Source organism: Phyllobates terribilis, unplaced genomic scaffold (assembly GCF_046119375.1).
Source record: "Phyllobates terribilis strain yellow unplaced genomic scaffold, ASM4611937v1 Scaffold_98__1_contigs__length_5973952, whole genome shotgun sequence".
NCBI classification, from domain to species: Eukaryota; Metazoa; Chordata; class Amphibia; order Anura; family Dendrobatidae; genus Phyllobates; species Phyllobates terribilis.
Genome location: NW_027362858.1, coordinates 1,860,425 through 1,880,746, shown reverse-complemented (window position 1 = coordinate 1,880,746; position 20,322 = coordinate 1,860,425). Strand labels below are relative to the sequence as shown.

At 43.2% G+C, this 20,322-nt stretch overlaps 1 protein-coding gene across 1 annotated transcript in view; it reads right to left on the bottom strand.

Annotated features, from left to right (window-relative positions):
- Positions 1-20,322, bottom strand: part of LOC141198576 (uncharacterized) — an 89,169-nt gene that overhangs the window by 7,899 nt on the left and 60,948 nt on the right. The window contains exons 3-9 of the mRNA XM_073663001.1: positions 11,892-12,000; positions 2,504-2,653; positions 2,195-2,374; positions 1,989-2,112; positions 952-1,002; positions 771-868; positions 497-587 (exon numbers count right to left, since the gene is read on the bottom strand). Coding sequence (XP_073519102.1) covers positions 497-587; positions 771-868; positions 952-1,002; positions 1,989-2,112; positions 2,195-2,374; positions 2,504-2,653; positions 11,892-12,000 — 803 coding nt within the window. The remainder of the gene's footprint in view (positions 1-496; positions 588-770; positions 869-951; positions 1,003-1,988; positions 2,113-2,194; positions 2,375-2,503; positions 2,654-11,891; positions 12,001-20,322) is intronic.

Here is a 20,322-nt window from a genome sequence, read left to right as displayed (position 1 = left end):
AAGAGTTTCAAGAAGAATATTGTCGATTATTAAAGCAGAATTTGGCCAGAAAGGCTGGACCTGGTCTTTTAGGGACCATATGAACACATTCAGCAGCACAGAGGGGAGAGAAGGCAGATTCATTCAATAAGATATCAGGATTCTAGAAAGCCAACAGCATCATTACCCTCCGCTTTCTCTAAGAGGTCCATCGTAATTTTTCTTCAAGTGATTTTCTAACTTGTCAGCACATTCTACGTACGCTGTCATTTGGCTTTGTAAATCACAGATCTGGGCAGGTAACGGTCAGCGTATTCTAATATCAGAGTGTAGGTGGATTGTTCAGGTTTCAAAGGGTTTTCAATACCCAAAGTCATTTGAAAAGTTTTGGGTGGAGGAAAATGTTGTGGTCTAGAGGCAAAATGGTGATCACACGATTGTGATACAGCAGACCCTACACCAATGATAAAGCAGCCACAGCCGGTGACTGAGAATACATTTAGTGGTTACTACTCACCCGGATAGTCATATATAGGAATCTCCTCTTTACACCACTCATCACCCCTCACATATGTCTCTGTAATATTAATATGGGTCAGACCTTCACCCTGAAACAAAAAAAAGTCACAGAGAGAAGAAGTCACATCAGCTCTAATCCTGCCATCTCCACCGTTCTCATTGCACAAGTATAAAACATAAAATACTGGTGGATAAAACAAGACTGAGCACAAGACCTTCACAGCCGTCTACACATCATAGGGGAGATCTCATGACACCTTCTCTCCATCTACCTGATGATCCTGAGGAACATTGGGGTCTTCTTGTTTACAGTCCTGTGGAAGAAGAGGACGGGGACATCTCTCTGGTGTTGTCCTCTTACTGGATAGATCTGGAGGAAACACATACAGGGGCTGAATTCATTCTTTACATACAGATAATTATAGACCGTGTGTATTTAGTCCTGTCTATTACCTGGTGATGTGAGGGGCTGGGGAACCTCCATCATGACACCCTTGTACAGATCTTTATAATAAATAAAAGGACACAACCAGGACATCAACATAGTTAAGGAAGGGCCTTCTACTCCATATGCAAATTTAAACCAAAAAATAATGAGTCCAAATAAGAACACCAAGAATATCCATGCTAGTGTGCAAAATGCAATTCCGTTTAATAATCGGTTACATTGTGGACAGCTTATACAAATCTTGGAGGCAATAACGGGATAAACAAAGGACTGAGCAGAGAGGCAAGGTAGGGGAAAAGAATAACACGAAGGCAACAGAGGGAAGATAAAGTGCATCTGGTACAGTTAAGGTCCTTTTGCAAAGTAACAAAATTGGGTCCCAGTATTATGACAAGGTATATAACAAGGGTATAAGAATCCGCTCCTATATTCCTCTCTAAAGTGCTAACAGGTCCCCAAATGTAAATTATTGCTCACCCATAGTGTATCCAGGAGTTGTGCTGTCCCTCCGTGTCAAAGTGCAGGCCCAACACATGTTTCGCTAGATGCTGCTTCCGGGGGCATGTGGAGAGGAGTGTGCAAAGGGGGAGTTTTATAGGAGCGCCTCTGATGCTTAATTGGCATCACCGGCGCATGTGGGCTGTGTCAGGCCGGCAGAGGAACAGTGAGGGGGCGTTTTCGAGAGGCCACAGGTCAGGAAGAATGACATCCTGTGACGCCAGAGACACATGACCAACCGTCCACATGCTCATTCCCGGCCCCAGAGAACCTATGCGTGCTGCCAAGTCGGCCATCTTTGCTCAGGGCAAGCTAAGGGCAAAATCAGCTCTTCCCACCAATAAAAACGCTAGAAGTGGTCACATGACCGTAACATCATCAAAGAGGAAGAGACAAGGTAAACAAATCCGCCATCTTGGCTCAGGGCAAACTAAGGGCAAAAATCAGCTACAGGCCACCCACCAATAGAAATGCTAGAAATGGTCACGTGACTGTAACATCATCAAGGGGGCAGAGACAAGGTAAACAAAGGAAGGAAGAGTACCTGGTGATGTGAGGGGCTGGGGAACCTCCATCATGACATCCTTGTACAGATCTCTGTGTCCATCTAAATACTCCCACTCCTCCATGGAGAAATAAACGGCAACATGCTGACACCTTATAGGAACCTGACACATACAATGATAACGTCACCCCCCTTTCCCTTCATAGCATTACTGTATAATATCCCAGCATTCCCAGCAGTGTCACCTCTCCAGTCAGCAGCTCAATCATCTTGTAGGTGAGTTCTAGGATCTTCTGGTCATTGATGTCCTCATGCATCAGGGGGTGAGGTAGAGGCCCTGTCATTGGGCTCAGGGGTCTTCCCAATCCTTCAGACACAGGGTCCTGACAGCGCTCACTAGAGGTCTTCTTCACTACTGTGTAATCCTGGTTATGTAGAGACACATTAATAAATCTCACTACAGACATTTCCAGAGTCCTCACCTCTCCAGTTCTGTCCATCTGTTATTCCCATAGATAAGAATGATGTAATGTGACGTCATCAGAATCTCTCACCTCTCCAGTAATCCGGAAGAGGATCTCTAGGGTGAGGTGTAATATCCTCTCCGCCATCTTGTCTCTGTCCATATCCATCCTTGATGGGTAAATCAGGAAGATTCTCTTATGTAGAAGATCTTCACTGAGAGGATCTGATATTGTAGAGACCTGAATGAGAAGAAGATGAGCCGATGTAACATCATAAAAATCCTGTGTAATAATACAATTACTGGAGATAATAAGGGAAACATATGAGGAGATTTATTATTTTACAGTATTTAGTTTTCTTCTTTACATCTAGTAATAAAACCTAAATATTTTAGGACACAGACAACAAGCAGTTTCTTCCTTGGAGTCTGTAGCTGAATACGTTTCTCATAGACTCATCTTCCTTATTGCTAATTCTCGTCTCATTTACTGACACTGGAATCGGCATTAGTAATACTGCAACAGATATTCATTACACGTGACATGAGAAATAACTACTTCATGATGAGGACGACATCTTCATCTTTTACTAAGGCTCTAGAAACATATTTGGCCAGAGTCCATCACTGACTACATCTCCACCGGCCGTCTATATGAATGTTTCCCGTCTTCCCCATTTTTGAAAACATTAACCCCTTAAAGACCCTGGGATTTTCTGTTTTTGCATCTTTGTTTTTTTCTCCTTGTTCCCAGAGCCATAGCGTTTTTATTTTTTGGTCAATATGGCCGTGTGAGGGCTTAATTTTTGTGGGACGAGTTGTACTTTTGAACAACATTACTGGTTTTACCATATCGTGTACGAGAAAATGGGGAAAAAATTCCAAGTGCAGTGAAATTGCAAAAAAAGTGCAATACCGCAGATTTTTATTTTTAATTTTTTTTACCACGTTCACTGAATGCTAAAACTGACCTGCCACTCTTATTCTCCAGGTCATTACGAGTTCGTAGATACCAAACATGTATAGGTTCTTTTTTATTTAAGTGGTGAAAAAAAAATCCAAAATTTGCTAAAAAAAAAAAAAATGGCGCCATTTTCCAAGACCCATAGCGTCTCCATTTTTCAGGATCTGGGGCCAGATGAGAGCTTATTTTTTGCATGTCGAGCTGACATTTTTATTGATACCATTTTGGGGTAGATCCGATGTTTTGATCGCCCGTTATTGCATTTTATTGCAATGTTGTGGCGACCAAAAAATGTAATTCTGATGTTTAGTACTTTTTTCTCGTTACGCCGTTTACCGCTTGGATTAATTCTTTTTTTATATTCATAGTTCGGGCGATTCTGAACGCGGTGATACCAAAAATGTGTATGTGTTTTTTTTCTATTATTTTATTTTGAATCGGACGAAAGGGGGGTGATTTAAACTTTTACATTTTTTTTATTTTTTTAAAAAACATTTTTTTTTTTTTACACTTTTTGCTTGCTTCTATAGTCTCCATAGCAGACTAGAAGCAGCAACTATCCGATCGCCTCTGCTACATAGAGGTGATGATAAGATCATCTCTATGTAGCACAAATGCTCCTGTGCTATGAGCGCCGACCACTAGGTGGTGCTCATAGCGATCATTACAGACCCAGGGTTGTCATGCCCACCCATCAGTGACCCGCGATCAGTGCCGGAGCCCTCACTGAACCGGAGGTGATGGCCTGGTGCGTACTATTACGCCCCAGGCTTTAAAGGGGTTAAACATTTGTTTTAAAAAAAATAAAAAATTTTGGGCATCAGGACATAGATGTACACCACAATGATGGCACAGGTGCGGCTGCAACAAAACCCCTGGCAGTTTAACCATTTTCTGCTGTCAAAAACAAACATGGCATCTAAGAAGGTTTGACAGAGTTCAGCTGAATGCCCCTCTTTCCCCAAGTACTCGATAGTATGGGGCTGCCCAGTTACTACCATAGTTAAATGCCTAATAATGGTGTCTGGGCCTGAAATGTATGAAATTCTATTAGGCCGGGGCCAGAGACAACGTCCAATAAGTTACCTTTTAACCTCCCAGTACACATTAGATTAGAGTTGCATGAAAGCACTGATTTTGGGGGTTTACTCAACTATATAATGTATTTGGGGACCTCCCGACAGATGATGTCAGGGCAGAGAAGGATCTGGCATCCTGAATTTCAGAGGCTAATCCGTTTGTTCTTCCTGTAGATAATCCTCCGCTAGAGGAGTCTGGAGACGACCCTCATACAGATCACAGGAAAGCTGGAATATTTGTGTGTATGGGGGAGTCAGGAGAGATAGCCGTCTGCCAAATGACCATTCAGCCAACACTTATCTCATGTATATGGGGTCGTTAGTATTACACTGACTGGCAGGGATAATATACCGCACTATAGTAGTACAGTGTGAGAGCAGGAGTTATACTTTATCCTGACTCCATTTTGATTTTTGTAAGTGTATCTTCTGCTTACTAAAATGGAGTTTGAGTCAGTATGTGTGTGTGAGATAAGATGTCCCTCAGGAATGTCTTTGTCTAGAGACCAGAGAAAACATAAGGAAGAAACGAAAGTCAGAAAGCTGGGTGTCAGTAGTGTTAACTTAGCCAATTAGATGTATGTATGCTAATGCCAGCACATATTTAGAGATAAGCTGAGCAAATTATATTGTTTAAAGTATGAATACTAATAACCTATATAAACCTGGACCAGAGCATGTAAAAGTAGATCTAGCCTGATGCTCAAATGTATCAGTCGTAGTTCTGCCGTGCACGTATTTGAATTTTACAATTTAATTTGGAACAGGCACAACGTCTCAGAACGCCTCACGTTATGTGGCGAAAACAAAACCTGGCGCAATGAACAGGGACCCACTAATGCAAAAGACTGCTGACCCAACCAATTTGATGGAACCCAGACAGACAGATATCCGGGACTGCTGCAGCAATTGGTAAGAAGCATTATTCTTACACTACCTGAATTTATCCCTCTGTTTTCATGGGTTGCAGTACGCGTTGGGTAAGTAGTCACAGGTCATTTGATCTGTTCATAGTAAGTGGGTCCATTATTGTTAGACAAAGAACCCTGATGAGACCTTGTGTACTGTGTTGAATTCTTGTGCTGTATGTTGTATGGGGAGTGTGGATTTGGTGTTTCACTGGTCATCTGTACATGCAGTTGGATTGTAGTGATTAGTTGATTGTACCCGGTGGAGCAGATTGTTGGTTGTTACAGCAGCCTCTTGTATTGCTAAGGAAACCCATATGGTTCAGGCTCCTAGACGTAGGGGCTGATGGTTGTCATCTGATTATAAGTCAGGCATGGCGTGACAGAGTAGGAGACCATAGTGAAAGGTAAGAGTCCCCACTGGTTTTTCTCTCTAGTCCTGTATTCCTGTTTCTTTTTTAAGAAACAGAACATGGGTATTAATCTGTTTAGTAAGAAACAGATTGAGCATGGTAGAGGTGCTGTATAGAGTATACAATCCATAGTGAAAGGTATGACTTCTCACTGGTTTGTGTCTACTCATGTATTCCTGTTTTTAAAGAAACAGAAAGAAAGAAAAGAAATTTGTGCAGAAAATGCATAGGTTTTGTTTAGTGTGTGGTTATCCACCGGGTGGCAGATTTGATGAAGGTTTCTTGAAAGTGTTGGAGGAACAGCAAGGTTTTTTAAATGATCTTGGTTTACTAAAACAGACTGAGATATGGTGGAAAAACTCTAAATCTGTAAATAGAGGCGATTGGAGGAAGAAAAACGCGATGATAAGTTTTTGTATTTTGAAGTATGTAACAAAGATGGCGTTCATTCCCCTGCCCCTCCCAGTTTGACTCCACCCCCATACATTGTCCCTGAAGGATGGACATGTTGTGTATATAGGAATCAGAATCCAGATTGGGTGGAGACCTGTTGTGTATGTTGTGCCCACTGTTGGCACATAGGAACCATTAAACCCCCTACTACTAAAACAGTATTGCACCCTTTTTGTTAACGCCCCACAAACCATTTGCATAGTGTGCCCCCCTTGGCCAGAGCCCCATGTGCAATCCCCCCATAAGTCTTGGTCAGGCCCCCACTGAATATTATGCCTGCACTGGATGGGACCAACGCCCCTTCAGACCCTGCCCTCCAGAAGCTCCCCTAACACAACCCAAATGGATACAGTAGTTATACGTCAGCCTTTTGCAGCCATGAAAGACTCACTAGGACAATTAGTCAGGGTGGTCAGCTCACCCTAACCCCGCTCGCAGCTCTCGCCCAGACTGCTACCACCAAACCTCACACCCCAGTCTAGAGCCCCAGGAGTGTGTGGCGTCACTGGAATCCTACTGAAATGCTGGCCATGATGAGTAGAATGACAGACCCTGAAATGTTTCCCATGCCATTTGTTAGAGAAAGTAGAGAAAATTAGAAATGCTTTCTCCTGTTAGTAGAAAAATATTATACCTGGCTCTGGAAGATGGCAGTACTTAGTATATGAGAACATGTCTAAGGTTCACACCCGTTTACTGTCCTGTGCCTCTGTTGAAAGTTTAAAGCCCATGATTAAAGAGCCACAAATAGTGTCCTGCCCGGAGTACCTGTCTATGTCCCCAGCCGTAATACTCCAAATAGCCAAGGGTGTGGTAGCAACAAATGCACTTAATAACAAGGCAAAAACCTGGTCCAGAGCCCCTATTATGTACAACCAGTCCTGGCAAGGACAAAGAAATTTCACGTTCTAATTGTGCGAAGCCTAAATACACACAGAAACTGCAGCTGTGCTAGACTAATGATAACCCCCCCTCCTTCCCCTTCTCCAGTCTCTTCAGGGAGGGGGGACAGTCAGTGTCTCACTAAGAATCTATTTCTGCTGTATCAGTCTGCAGGAATTTCTTTTAACTTTCTCTTACTGCTTGACATCTCAGACTTTAATGTGCCCTTCTCATGCCTGATAACATCACCATTCATGTTTCACTACTCTGAATCCAGCCACCTTGTTGCCTCTGGAGGTAGGGAGAGGGGTAGTAGTGATAATGTGGGTGATCTGCTTATTAAGACACAAGAGGAACATGACTGTTTACAAATAATGTCCCACGGGGGGGGGTTTCAGTCATGTTACCGATGTCCCACTACATAACCCAGACCATGAGAGCTTTGTGGATGGATCGCAGTATGGTGTTGATGGCCGGTTCTACACTGGACATGCTGCCGTTTCCTTTCATGAAACCATAGAAGCAGAGCAGCTTCCTCCACACATGTCCAGCCAGAAAGCTGAGCTCCGTGCCCTTGAAGAAGCCTGCAGACATGCTAAAGATCAGACTGCTACGATTTATACAGCCAGCCGCTATGCTTTCATGACTATGGACCTATATGGAGAGCTGGATCTTAAGAAAGTAAGTCTATCAAGAATGATAAACCTGTCCAACTCCTGATGGAGGACCTACCTTTACCAGAGAAAGTTGCCATGGTGAAAGTCAAAGGTCATGCAAAGGATAACTCAACTACAGCTAAAGGCAACCACCTGCCCGACCAGGCTGCAAACTCTGCAGTTTACCAACAAAGAGACAACCCTGCCAGGGTGACAGCTGCACAGGTGTACTCAGCCACAGAACCACCGGTGGCCTACGACAACAACAGGCTGGTGTTAAAGAATTGGCCAGATGGCAAGAGAAGGGAGCCGTGCAGTTACCAGAAGGACTGTGGCACGTGGGGGACAAAGGTTGGCTTCCCTGAGTTCTGTATCCTATGATGGCTCAAGCTACCCACGACAATACCCACCAGTCAAAAACTGCCATGAGAGACCTCGTCCACTCCAGAAATCAAATAGAAAAAACTTTGGCAGTCCAATGATGATACTTTTTAAAATACTTTTTTGAAGAACCCCATATAGAAAAGCAGGGTATATGTCTAAATAAATATATAAAGAATAAAGAAATCAAAATCTTATGAAAATACAAACATTTCATAGACATTTTTTGCCGAGTTAAGACAACTTAAAGACATAGGATATACTCTAATGTGAACATTATTATACTTCATCAGGGTTACTTCATACATGATGTAATTTCATATTGTCAATTATATAAGATCAGGCAATTTAATAAGAGTAATATAAATTCATAGAGTGGTGATACCAAAACAACTTATTCATAGGAATATATATTCCATGGGAATTGTGCCTAAATGGTGAGCACCTAATTGTTAAGGAATAAGAATAAAACAAAGAATGAATACCTAGTATGCTGGAAAAAAGGCTTAGTGGAAATCAGGACGAGGGGCCTAGTAGTCAGAAAGGATCCTGTAATGCCCTGGCATAAAGCAGAGTATAAAGAAGGTCACGAATCTGTAACTGCAAAATAATAGATTTGCTGGATCTAATGGATCAGAGAGTTCCATGTCATAACAGCAATATACATATGAACACACATACCTGCTGCGTGGGGTGAATATGGCGTGGCTGTGGAAATGAGCGGTGTTTGTAGGTGCCAAGGGGAGGATAATGCTCCTCAAATACCCTGTGGTGCCATTGGAGGTTTAGTGAGTGATCGAGTGCGCGCTGTCTCTGGACGTGTCAGGGAGCTTCCAGTCCAGAGCACTCTGAAGTCTGGCTGTTGGAAAGCACGCCGGTGGAGCACAATGCTGAAGACTTCCGGACATGTGCAGTAAAGCTACTAGTCATGCGCACTAAGATATCCACTATTGGAGCGCACACTGCAGTGGAATGCACTATAAGGAGCTTCCTGGCTTGCGCAGAATCGCTGTCAGCATGGACTAGGCAATTAGCGAAGCAAGGATAGCAATATAGTAATCGGTGGGCAAAAAATATTATTTTAGTGCAATCTATGTTACTATTTAATGCACTATGTGAGTAGAATTAATGAGTGACCTGTAAAATAAGCAGGAAGAAGGGAAAAATCAGAGACTCATTTACATAAAAATTTATAAGATCATATGAAAATAGAGATATAACTTTTAAATGATTCCATACTGGAAACAAATTCAAAGAAAGAACATCAATATTGTAACTCATACTGGATTACTTAGTGCGCATGTCACTCATACTCTCAAAGTCCATTCGATGAGGGCCACATACTCCTTGCTGTGGCACTGCATCTTTAGCTCTCCATAGGAGAACTGGTGTCCCTGTTTGGTGACACTGTAGCTTCCTCTCTAGTATAGACACTTTTTTGTTTAAATCCTGCTTGTCCAAGATAAGGAATCCTTCCTTAACTTAATCCCCTTTAATTAGACCTTCTGGCTAGAGACTAGTGAACATTTCAATGTTCGCCGAATATTTAGACATTCGCCAAATTTATTGGTCGAATGTTCGTCGACCATTACCAAGCACCATAGGATTCAAAGGGGGGACGAAAAAAAAAGCATATGCAACACCTTTAAATGGGCATAAAAAGCTGCCAAAACACATCAAATAAGGGGTAGACACCAGGAAAGTGCCATGAATTGACCCAGAGTACAAGTACTATAATTATTATCAGTATTACAGCGACATTTAATCCATTGTGCGTTACATGTGAAAAGGGGTCACCGACTGGTACAAGAGGAGAGAGGACCCTGCCGGTGAGGGCGCAAAAACAATGTACAAGGGATGGGTGAGGGTACAGTAGGTCAGGGTACAGCTAGTCGTGCAGTGGTATGCTGGAGCGAGGGTTACCGCAGATTGTACGCTTGTCACAAGAAGTGGGTCTTCAGCTTCCTTTTCAAGGTTTCCACGGTAAGCGACAGTCTGATGTGTTGGGGTACAGAGTTACACAGTAGGTGAGATGCACAGGACAAATCTTGTATGCAATTGTGACAAGAAGAGATAAGAGGGAGGTAGAGAAGAAGATCTTGAAGGATGGGAGGTTGTGTGCATGTAATTAGTACAGGGAAATATATGGGCTCCTGTCAGGTATATATTATTGGAGGCAGGAGAATGTATGGGCTCCTGTCAGGTATATATTGTTGGAGGCAGCAGAATGTATGGGCTCCTGTCAGGTATATATTATTGGAGGCAGGAGAATGTATGGACTCCTGTCAGGTATATATTATTGGAGGCAGGAGAATCTATGGGCTCCTGTCAGGTATATATTGTTGGAGGCAGCAGAATGTATGGGCTCCTGTCAGGTATATATTATTGGAGGCAGGAGAATGTATGGGCTCCTGTCAGGTATATATTATTGGAGGCAGGAGAACCTATGGGTTCCTGCTAGGTATATATTATTGGAGGCCGCAGAATCTATGATCTCTTCCCAGGTATATGTTAATGAAGCTAGCAGAATGTAGCCTGCAATGTATGGTCTCCTTCCAGGTCTTGACTGCAGCCCATGCATTCTAGCCGTTTCACTGTTAAAGACACTATAATGTAAGGGCTCCTGGTGGTATATAATAGTGAAGTCATCACAATATATTGGCTCCTGCCAGGTATACAATAGAACATCAGAATCAGGGCCGTAACGTACCCGGCGGACATGGGGCCCGCCGGTGCCAGCCCCTATTTCAGCTGAATGTGCATCCTAGAACACATATTCAGGTGAAGTGTATTGCAGCGCAAACACTTGCAAAATCCGTGCTCCGCAATACATGCTGCTGGCTAATCAGAGGCGACCGGGGGTGCATTGCAGTGATGTTATGTGCTCCTGTCAAAATCAACCAAAATCAGCTGCCAGCTTCAGATGTGGACGCCGCACAGCATGGTGAGTGCTAGGAAGGTGAGTAGGAGCGTTTATTGTTTTTTTCTGTGTATTGACCAACAGCGGGGCCATATATCAGGATGGGGGCCCAGGGTGAGGGCCATATACCAGGATGGGGGACATATACCAGGATGAGGGCCATATACCAAGATGAGGGCCATACACCAGGATGGAGAATATATACCAGGATGAGGGCCATATACCAGGATGGGGTCCTGGATGAGGGCCACATACCAGGATGGGGAACATATTTTAGAATGGGTTGTGCATTATACTATACAGAGGACTATAGGCTGTGCATTATACTACATGCATGACTATAGGGTGTGCATTATACTGTATGGTGGATTATTGAGGGTGCATTATACTATATGGAGGAGTATAGGGAGTGCATTATACAATAGGGAGGACTATGGGCTGTGCATTATACTGTATGGAGTACTATGGGGTTCATTATAGTGTATGGAGGAGTATGGGGAGTGCATTACTATAAGTAGGAGCATAATACTGTAGGGGGGATTATGGGGCACTATGACTTCTGTGTTCACCTCTGGGGAGTGTAATGCTTAGCTTTTTTTTCTATACAGTAAAGAACAGCATCAGAATGGGGGATATATACCGTATATACCAGTATGGGGCTCTAAGATAAGGGACCATGATGAGGGACATACAGTACAGACCAAAAGTTTGGACACACCTTCTCATTTAAAGATTTTTCTGTATTTTCATGACTATGAAAATTGTACATTCACACTGAAGGCATCAAAACTATGAATTAACACATGTGGAATTATATACTTACCAAAAAAGTGTGAAACAACTGAAAATATGTCTTATATTCTAGGGTCTTCACAGTAGCCACCTTTTGCTTTGATGACTGCTTTGCACACTCTTGGCATTCTCTTGATGAGCTTCAAGAGGTAGTCACCGGAAATGGTCTTCCAACAATCTTGAAGGAGTTCCCAGAGATGCTTAGCACTTGTTGGCCCTTTTGCCTTCACTCTGCGGTCCAGCTCACCCCAAACCATCTCGATTGGGTTCAGGTCTGTTGACTGTGGAGGTCAGGTCATCTGGCGTAGCACCCCATCACTCTCCTTCTTGGTCAAATAGCCCTTTCACAGCCTGGAGGTGTGTTTGGGGTCATTGTCCTGTTGAAAAATAAATGATGGTCCAACTAAACGCAAACCGGATGGAATAGCATGCCGCTGCAAAATGCTGTGGTAGCCATGTTGGTTCAGTATGCCTTCAATTTTGAATAAATCCCCAACAGTGTCACCAGCAAAGCACTCCCACACCATCACACCTCCTCCTCCTCCATGCTTCATGGTGGGAACCAGGCATGTAGACTCCATCCGTTCACCTTTTCTGCGTCGCACAAAGACACGGTGGTTGGAACCAAAGATCTCAAATTTGGACTCATCAGACCAAAGCACAGATTTTCACTGGTCTAACGTCCATTCCTTGTGTTCTTTACCCCAAACAAGTCTCTTCTGCTTGTTGCCTGTTCTTAGCAGTGGTTTCCTAGCAGCTATTTTACCATGAAGGCCTGCTGCACAAAGTCTCCTCTTAACAGTTGTTGTAGAGATGTGTCTGCTGCTAGAACTCTGTGTGGCATTGACCTGGTCTCTAATCTGAGTTGCTCTTAACCTGCGATTTCTGTGGCTGGTGACTCGGATAAACTTATCCTCAGAAGCAGAGGTGACTCTTGGTCTTCCTTTCCTGGGGCGGTCCTCATGTGAGCCAGTTTCTTTGTAGCGCTTGATGGTTTTTGCAACTGCACTTGGGGACACATTCAAAGTTTTCCCAATTTTTCCGACTGACTGGCCTTCATTTCTTAAAGTAATGATGGCCACTCGTTTTTCTTTACTTAGCTGCTTTTTTCTTGCCATAATACAAATTCTAACAGTCTATTCAGTAGACTATCAGCTTTGAATCTACAAGACTTCTGCACAACACAACTGATGGTCCCAACCCCATTTATAAGGCAAGAAATCCCACTTATTAAACCTGACAGGGCACACCTGTGAAGTGAAAACCATTTCTGGTGACTACCTCTTGAAGCTCATCAAGAGAATGCCAAGAGTGTGCAAAGCAGTCATCAAAGCAAAAGGTGGCTACTTTGAAGAACCTAGAATATAAGACATATTTTCAGTTGTTTCACACTTTTTTGTTAAGTATATAATTCCACATGTGTTAATTCATAGTTTTGATGCCTTCAGTGTGAATGTACAATTTTCATAGTCATGAAAATACAGAAAAATCCTTAAATGAGAAGGTGTGTCCAAACTTTTGGTCTGTACTGTATATACCAGATGGAAGTCTGGTATATATATATATATTTTTTTTTATTTTTTTTTTTCCTGGGTGGGGTATGGTCCAAATCTTGCACCAGGCCCATCAGACTTTACTTATGCCTCTGGTAAGAATGTATGTGTTCCTGTTCGGGATATGTTAGTGAGCAGAGATGAGTGAATGTTTCAATGTTCGGGTCAGATTACGATTGTCGAATATGCAAAATTCGCCGAACATTGACGAACGTCATAGGATTCAATGGGGGGCAACAACAAACGCAAACACAACACCTTCAAACTGGCCCAAAAGCTGCCAAAACGCATCAAATTAGGGGCAGACACCAGGAAAGTGCCATCAATTGAACCAGAGTACAAGTACTATAATTATTATTATTATTATTATTATTATTACAGCGTCATTTATTCTGTGGCGCTTTACATGTGAAAAGGAGTCACTGACTGGTACAAGAGGAGAGAGGACCCTGCCTGCGAGGGCTCACAGTCTACAAGGGATGGGTGAGGATACAGTAGGCGAGGGTAGAGTTAGTCGTGGAACGAAGGTTACTGCAGGTTGTAGGCTTGTCGTAAGAGGTGGGTCTTTAGCTTCCTTTTCAAGGTTTCCAGGGTAGGCGACAGTCTGATGTGTTGGGGTACAGAGTTACCCAGTAGGGGAGAAGTACGGGACAAATCTTGTATGCGATTGTGGCAAGAAGAGATAAGAGGGAAGTAGAGAAGATCTTGGAAGGATGGGCGATTGCATGCAGGGAGACTAGGTCACACATGTATGGAGGAGACATGTTTTCGATGGCTTGGTATGCCAAACTGCTCAGACACTCATATTTAAGTCACATGCTGTCCATTTCCTTGTGATCCTTCTTGAGATGATTCTACTCCTTCATTGGAGTCCAGCTGTGTTTAATTAAACTGATAGGACTTGATTTGGAAAGGTACACACCTGTCTATATAAGACCTCACAGCTCACAGAGAATGTCAGACCAAATGAGAATCATGAGCTCAAAAGGAACTGCCCAAGGAGCTCAGAGACAGAATTGTGGCAAGGCACAGATGTGGCCAAGGTTATAAAAGAATTTTTGCATTACTCAAAGTTTCAAAGAGCACAGTGGTCTCCATAATCCTTAAATGGAAGAAGTTTGGGACCACCAGAAGTCTTCCTAGACCTGAGCAACCATGGGAGAAGAGCCTTGGTGAGAGAGGCAAAGAAGAACCCGAAGATCACTGTGGCTGAGCTCCAGAGATGCAGTAGGGAGATGGGAGAAAGTTTCACAAAGTCAACTATCACTGCCGCCCTCCACCAGTCGGGTTTTTATGGCAGAGTGGCCCGACGGAAGCCTCTCCTCAGTGCAAGACATATGAAAACCCGCATAGAGTTTGCTCAAAAACACATGAAGGACTCCCAGACTATGTGAAATAAGATTCTCTGGTCTCATGAGACGAAGATAGAACTTTTTGGTAATAATTCTAAGCGGTATGTGTGGAGAAAACCAGGCACTGCTCATCACCAGACCAATACAATCCCAACAGTGAAACATGGTGGTGGCAGCATCATGCTATGGGGGTGTTTTTCAGCTGCAGGGACAGGACGACTGGTTGCAATTGAAGGAAACATGAAATACAGAGATATCCTGGATGAAAATCTCTTCCAGAGTGCTCTGGACCTCAGACTTGGCCGAAGGTTCACATTTCCAACAAGACAATGACCCTAAGCACACAGCTAAAATAACAAAGGAGTGACTTCAGAACAACTCTGTGACCATTCTTGACTGGCCCAGCCAGAGCCCTGACCTAAACCCAATTGAACATCTCTGGAGAGACCTGAAAATGGCTGTCCACCAACGTTCACCATCCAACCTGACGGAACTTGGGAAGATCTGTAAGGAAGAATGGCAGAGGATCCCCAAATCCAGGTGTGAAAAACTTGTTGCATCATTCCTAAGAAGACTCATGGCTGTACTAGCTCAAAAGGGTGCTTCTACTCAATACTGAGCAAAGGGTCTGAATACTTATGACCATGTGATATTCCAGTTTTTCTTTTTTTCCATTTCGTTTCCGTTTCCATTTTTTCAGTCAAGATGGGGTGCAGAGTGTACTTTAATGAGAAAAAAATATGAACTTTTTAGAATTTACCAAATGGTTGCAATGAAATAAAGAGTGAAAAATTTAAAGGGGTCTGAATACTTTCCATACCCACTGTATAAAAGCCAGATTACTAGAAAACGAGCAAACTCCTTCATGATGATAGAGGCCACCATCTCCTTAGCTTGATTGTACTTTTCTGTGGGAATGAGCTTGTCTCCAACTAGCCAGGAATATCCAGTGAATGGAACGCCATGGTTTGGTATTAGCAACCAGTACCAGAAGCAAAGCCATACACAATTTTCGTACCTCAGGAATTTTATTTGGTAGACTGGCTGAACAAACATTAGCTTCTCACAAAGGAGCTGAAGACAATAAGTGGCAGTAGGTGCAAGTTTCTCCAGCATGACCTGTTTGTTATTGTTAGATATCAGAGGGAGAACATAACTGGGCTTTGCCAAGGTGCCATATTGCATCTTTAGTCTTACAGACCCTGCACTTGAGGCCTTACATTCTACAGGACGGTGGGGAAGGGGACAGTAGGTTGTGGAGTTGCATTAGCTCCGGTGTTGTCGAGGTGGCAGTGAGGCAATGGCAGGCTGTAAGCTGTCTTGAAGAGATGGGTTTTCAGGTTGTGTCTGAAGGATTCAAATGTGGTGGCTAATTGGATGTGTTGAGACACAGAATTCCAGAGGATGGTGGATATTTGGTAGAAGTATTGGAGGCAATTGGGTGAGGAACAAATAAGTGTGGAGAGAAGGAGGTCTTGGGAGGACCGGAGATTACGTAAGGGAATATATCGGTAGATTAGTTCAGAAATGTACGGAGAAGAAAGGTTATGGATGGCATGGTAGTGTTAGTAGTTTCAACTAGATACGCGGGACAATTAGGGGCCAGTGAAGGGATCTTACAGATTGCAATCTTATGGATTGCTGGAGCCAGTCCACAGTAAAAAAGCAGTCATAGTGTGTCCGGGAACCTTAACACAGACTTTTCTTAGCTGCTTCTCGGCAGGGTTGGATGGGCCCACCAGAACCGGAAAATCCTCCGGTGGGCCCTGGCTTCTCCATCAGGAGAGTTCATAGTGCACACCTTGCAGGTTGTGATAATGATGGGGCCATCAAGCTCCTTCGTTTTCTGTTACTTGGAATGGAAGCGCAAGTATGCAGCCAGCTACCCATCCACAGGCCGCAATACTAAACTGCCACATTTCTGGACAGCTGCTTGCACTTGAAATGTTGCCTTTAAGGTTCTTGGAGGCGGAAACTTTTCACAACCTCATGGCAGCGGCCAAGTATCCATACTCGGTCCCCAGCCACCACTATTTCTTCCCGGGTTGTCCCCGCCTTCCACAAGCATGGGTCGCAGAACATTACCCATGCCCTCCTCAGTGCACTTAGTGGGAAGGACTGCCCAACCACAAACATGTGGACAAGTGAATGTGACCAGGGATGATACATCTCACTGGAGCCAGTCCACAGTAAAAAAGCAGCCATAAAGTGTCCGGGAACCTTCCCACAGACTTTTCTTAGCCAGGGCAGGGTTGGACTCGCCCACCAGAGAACCGGAGAATCCTCCAGTGGGCCCTGGCTTCTCTTTCAGGAGAGTTCATAGCGCAAACCTTGCAGCTGCTATAGGGCTCTTTAGCAGGGGAGAAAGGTGGTCCCTCAGAATCAAATCCTCTGGTGGGCCCAATGTTCTTCAGTCTGACACTGCTTCTCGGTGAGAATTGTATTTTACCACATTCATATTCTTTAGCTTGGTGAAAGGACTGGCATAGGGGGAAACCGTATCTACTCTGGCTGTCATTTCTCCCAGAAAGTCCTCTAATGCAGCTTGTTGAATAAGCAATGGCAGCCCGTCCAACATCAGCTCACACTTCTCGGTGGCGCTTAGTCACAGACAAAGATCTTTCTTTATGCCTTGAATTTAATCATTACAGAGTTGGACTATGGCCTGATCTGCAATGCGTTTTGAGAAATAACATGCATAAGCAAAGGCACGGTTTAGGCCACTGAAGGTCATTAAGTGAAACTCATACAGCTTTCCCACAGACTGAAAGAGGGCATCAAGACTTGTAAGCAGGCAAGACTTCCAAAAGGGAGGCAGTGTTTAGGAAAAATATAAAAGGATTTTACAAAGGAGACATTACAATACATATGCAGTTACACAAAATAATAAGGATTAAAGAAGAAACTTACTATAAGATAGCAGAGACGATTCAATATAGGAAGAGGGAAGCACTCCAGATTTGTCCGCTACTGAACGGGATCCATTGCTTATAATAAATATATACTCCCAGCAATGAATACTGATCCATCCTCAGTGGATTCTTTTATGCTGAAGAGAAAGACCTGCCCACACACCCCCTGGGATGGCATCACGTGGGCTGGACTCCAGCCTTCACATTTTTATTAAAATAGCTGGCTTTTGCGATAACTTAACACTGGTTGATCGTAGAGACTTGCAAGCGATGCCATATTTTCCGTTATGATTTTACCTTTCTCTCGATGACATAGTTGCGGTCTGCTATTTTGATACTTTTGCGCCACAGCTCCCCGGAGGGGCGTACGGCTATGAAAAAATAAGCATATTGTTCCTTAGCTGACTCTGTCACTAAAAATGTGGGCCCCATTGTTATTGGAATTATGGAACTTTAGTTATTCCATATTTCGTGTTGGTGCCGAACATCTGGAGACCGCTCTTAAATTCCTTTTGACGTCCTGGGAGTACAACCTTCTCACCTATATGTAGATTTATCGTAATCCTGTGTCTAATTATTCCCTGCCTCTGCCGGCGGAAATACACTCGCATGCTGATTGGGTTTGTAGCACCTTTTGTGATGCATTTGTCTACAAGTGACTTCTGCTGTGTGTGTTAATTTGCATGGAAGCAGTTGGTCCAAGTGTCAGCTCTTGGTCCTTTGACAAATATTATAGGGGAGGGGGATGAAGAGAGGTTTCAGGGAAAAAGAGAAATCCTTAATATTTTTCTTAATATTTCCATGACACCCCACATTTCCAAAAATTAGTGGCTGACACCAGCAAAGTGGCATTAAATTCACTACAGTAGAAATAGTGTAATTAGGACCAACACCTCTTCCAGCACAGCCAACCCAGTAGATGGAGACACAATCAGGACCATTATTTCTGCGGCCTACAGATTGGAGATGGTGGAGTTCAACCTTTTAGCTTTGTCATTTGTAGGAGTAAACAATCTTTTACGGACCACAACTGCAGGACTGAATGCTGGCTCCGGTGCTGAGAGAGGGCGGAGTACAGTGAAACGGACAAACTGCTAGACCGTGAGTGAGGTGCAGGCGGAGATGTTACGGTGGATTCAGAAACATGTGGTGTGCTCAGTGAAATAAACACATCAAGCATGTCCGCTTCTGTTACAGCTGATGGGCTTTCACTCAGCCTGACTGGAGCAAGTATACAACCGTAGTTTCGGAGACCTGCGTGACAATACTTGACACGGTAACAAAGGAGGAGGAAGAAGCAGCAGATGTGTTTGATGGTTGCTTATTGAAAACCAGTTTTGAGTTTATCATGTTTGTGTACCCCTTTGTGGAGAACAATATCTGCACCAAATAATTAAGTTTACTACACTATAACTATACTAATGGATGGAGACCAAAACCTCTTCCACTACAGCCAATCCAGGAAATGGAGACCTAACCAGAAGCGTTCATATTTCCCTAAATTAGGGCCTAACAAAGTGGCATCAATTTCACCAGAGTAGAAGTAGTTTAATGGAGACAGAAACCTCTTCCACCCTAGCCAACACAATAGATGCAGACCCAATCAGGATTCTCCACTTTCCAAAAATTTGTGGCAGACACCAGCAAAGTGACATCAATTTCACTACAGTAGAAATTGTAGAATTACTAACCAAAACCTCTTCCTCTACAGACAACCCAGCAGATGGAGACTCAACCAGGAGTGCACCATCCTCTCCAGTCGTCAGACTTGCACTCTGTTGTGCAGGTGCACGAGTTGGTCTAAAAAATGTGTGAAAGGACTCACAGAAATTGTTTCTGCCACTTTCACTACTACGTTCCCGCATTTATTCGCCGAACGTTGCCAATTTTTCCCGAATTTAAGAAATTGTGCTCGCCTTTCCAATCACAAATCCGAATGTGCCATATTAGTGTTGAATTTAAGTCGTAAGTTTAGATTTTGAACAAATTCGCTCATCACTAGTCCTGACCATGGTGTATATCGCCCAAATGGCCCCTTCCCCACCCTCGTGCTAAACCAAACTCTTGGCCGTGCCTACATTATCTAGGGGGCAGGTGCATGTAGCCATACACATTTGAAACCAGAATGTTACACACACTAAATAAAAAGACACATCTGCGTGTTTTTCTCAATATCTGACATGAAATCAGAATAAACCTTTCCCGTTTTAGGTCAATTAGGATTAACTAGATATAGCAAACAAGTGCATATAAAATATAACTTTTATTAATGAAATATTTAAAAAAGAATTTTTGCAAGATGCCCATATGGTGTATAAATATATCGTGAGTAAAAAGATATAAATATCCAGAATATAGCTAGACAGAGTATCAAGCCCTATCAGATCCAGCACAGGTAAGGATCCAAAAAGGTACTCAAACTGTGAAGTCCAAAAAGAACCTTACATATAAGCAATAAGCCGAAGTACACATCACCAAATACCCATATAGCAATATATACGGTGATCATACATATATATCTGCATATACCCATAAACATAACAAGCCATTATTAAATGGTAGGTATGTATACAGAAATAGAACTATGAGGAGCCTTCTATTACCATCCAGGCATTAAATCCTCATAGAAAATGGAAACATCTCAC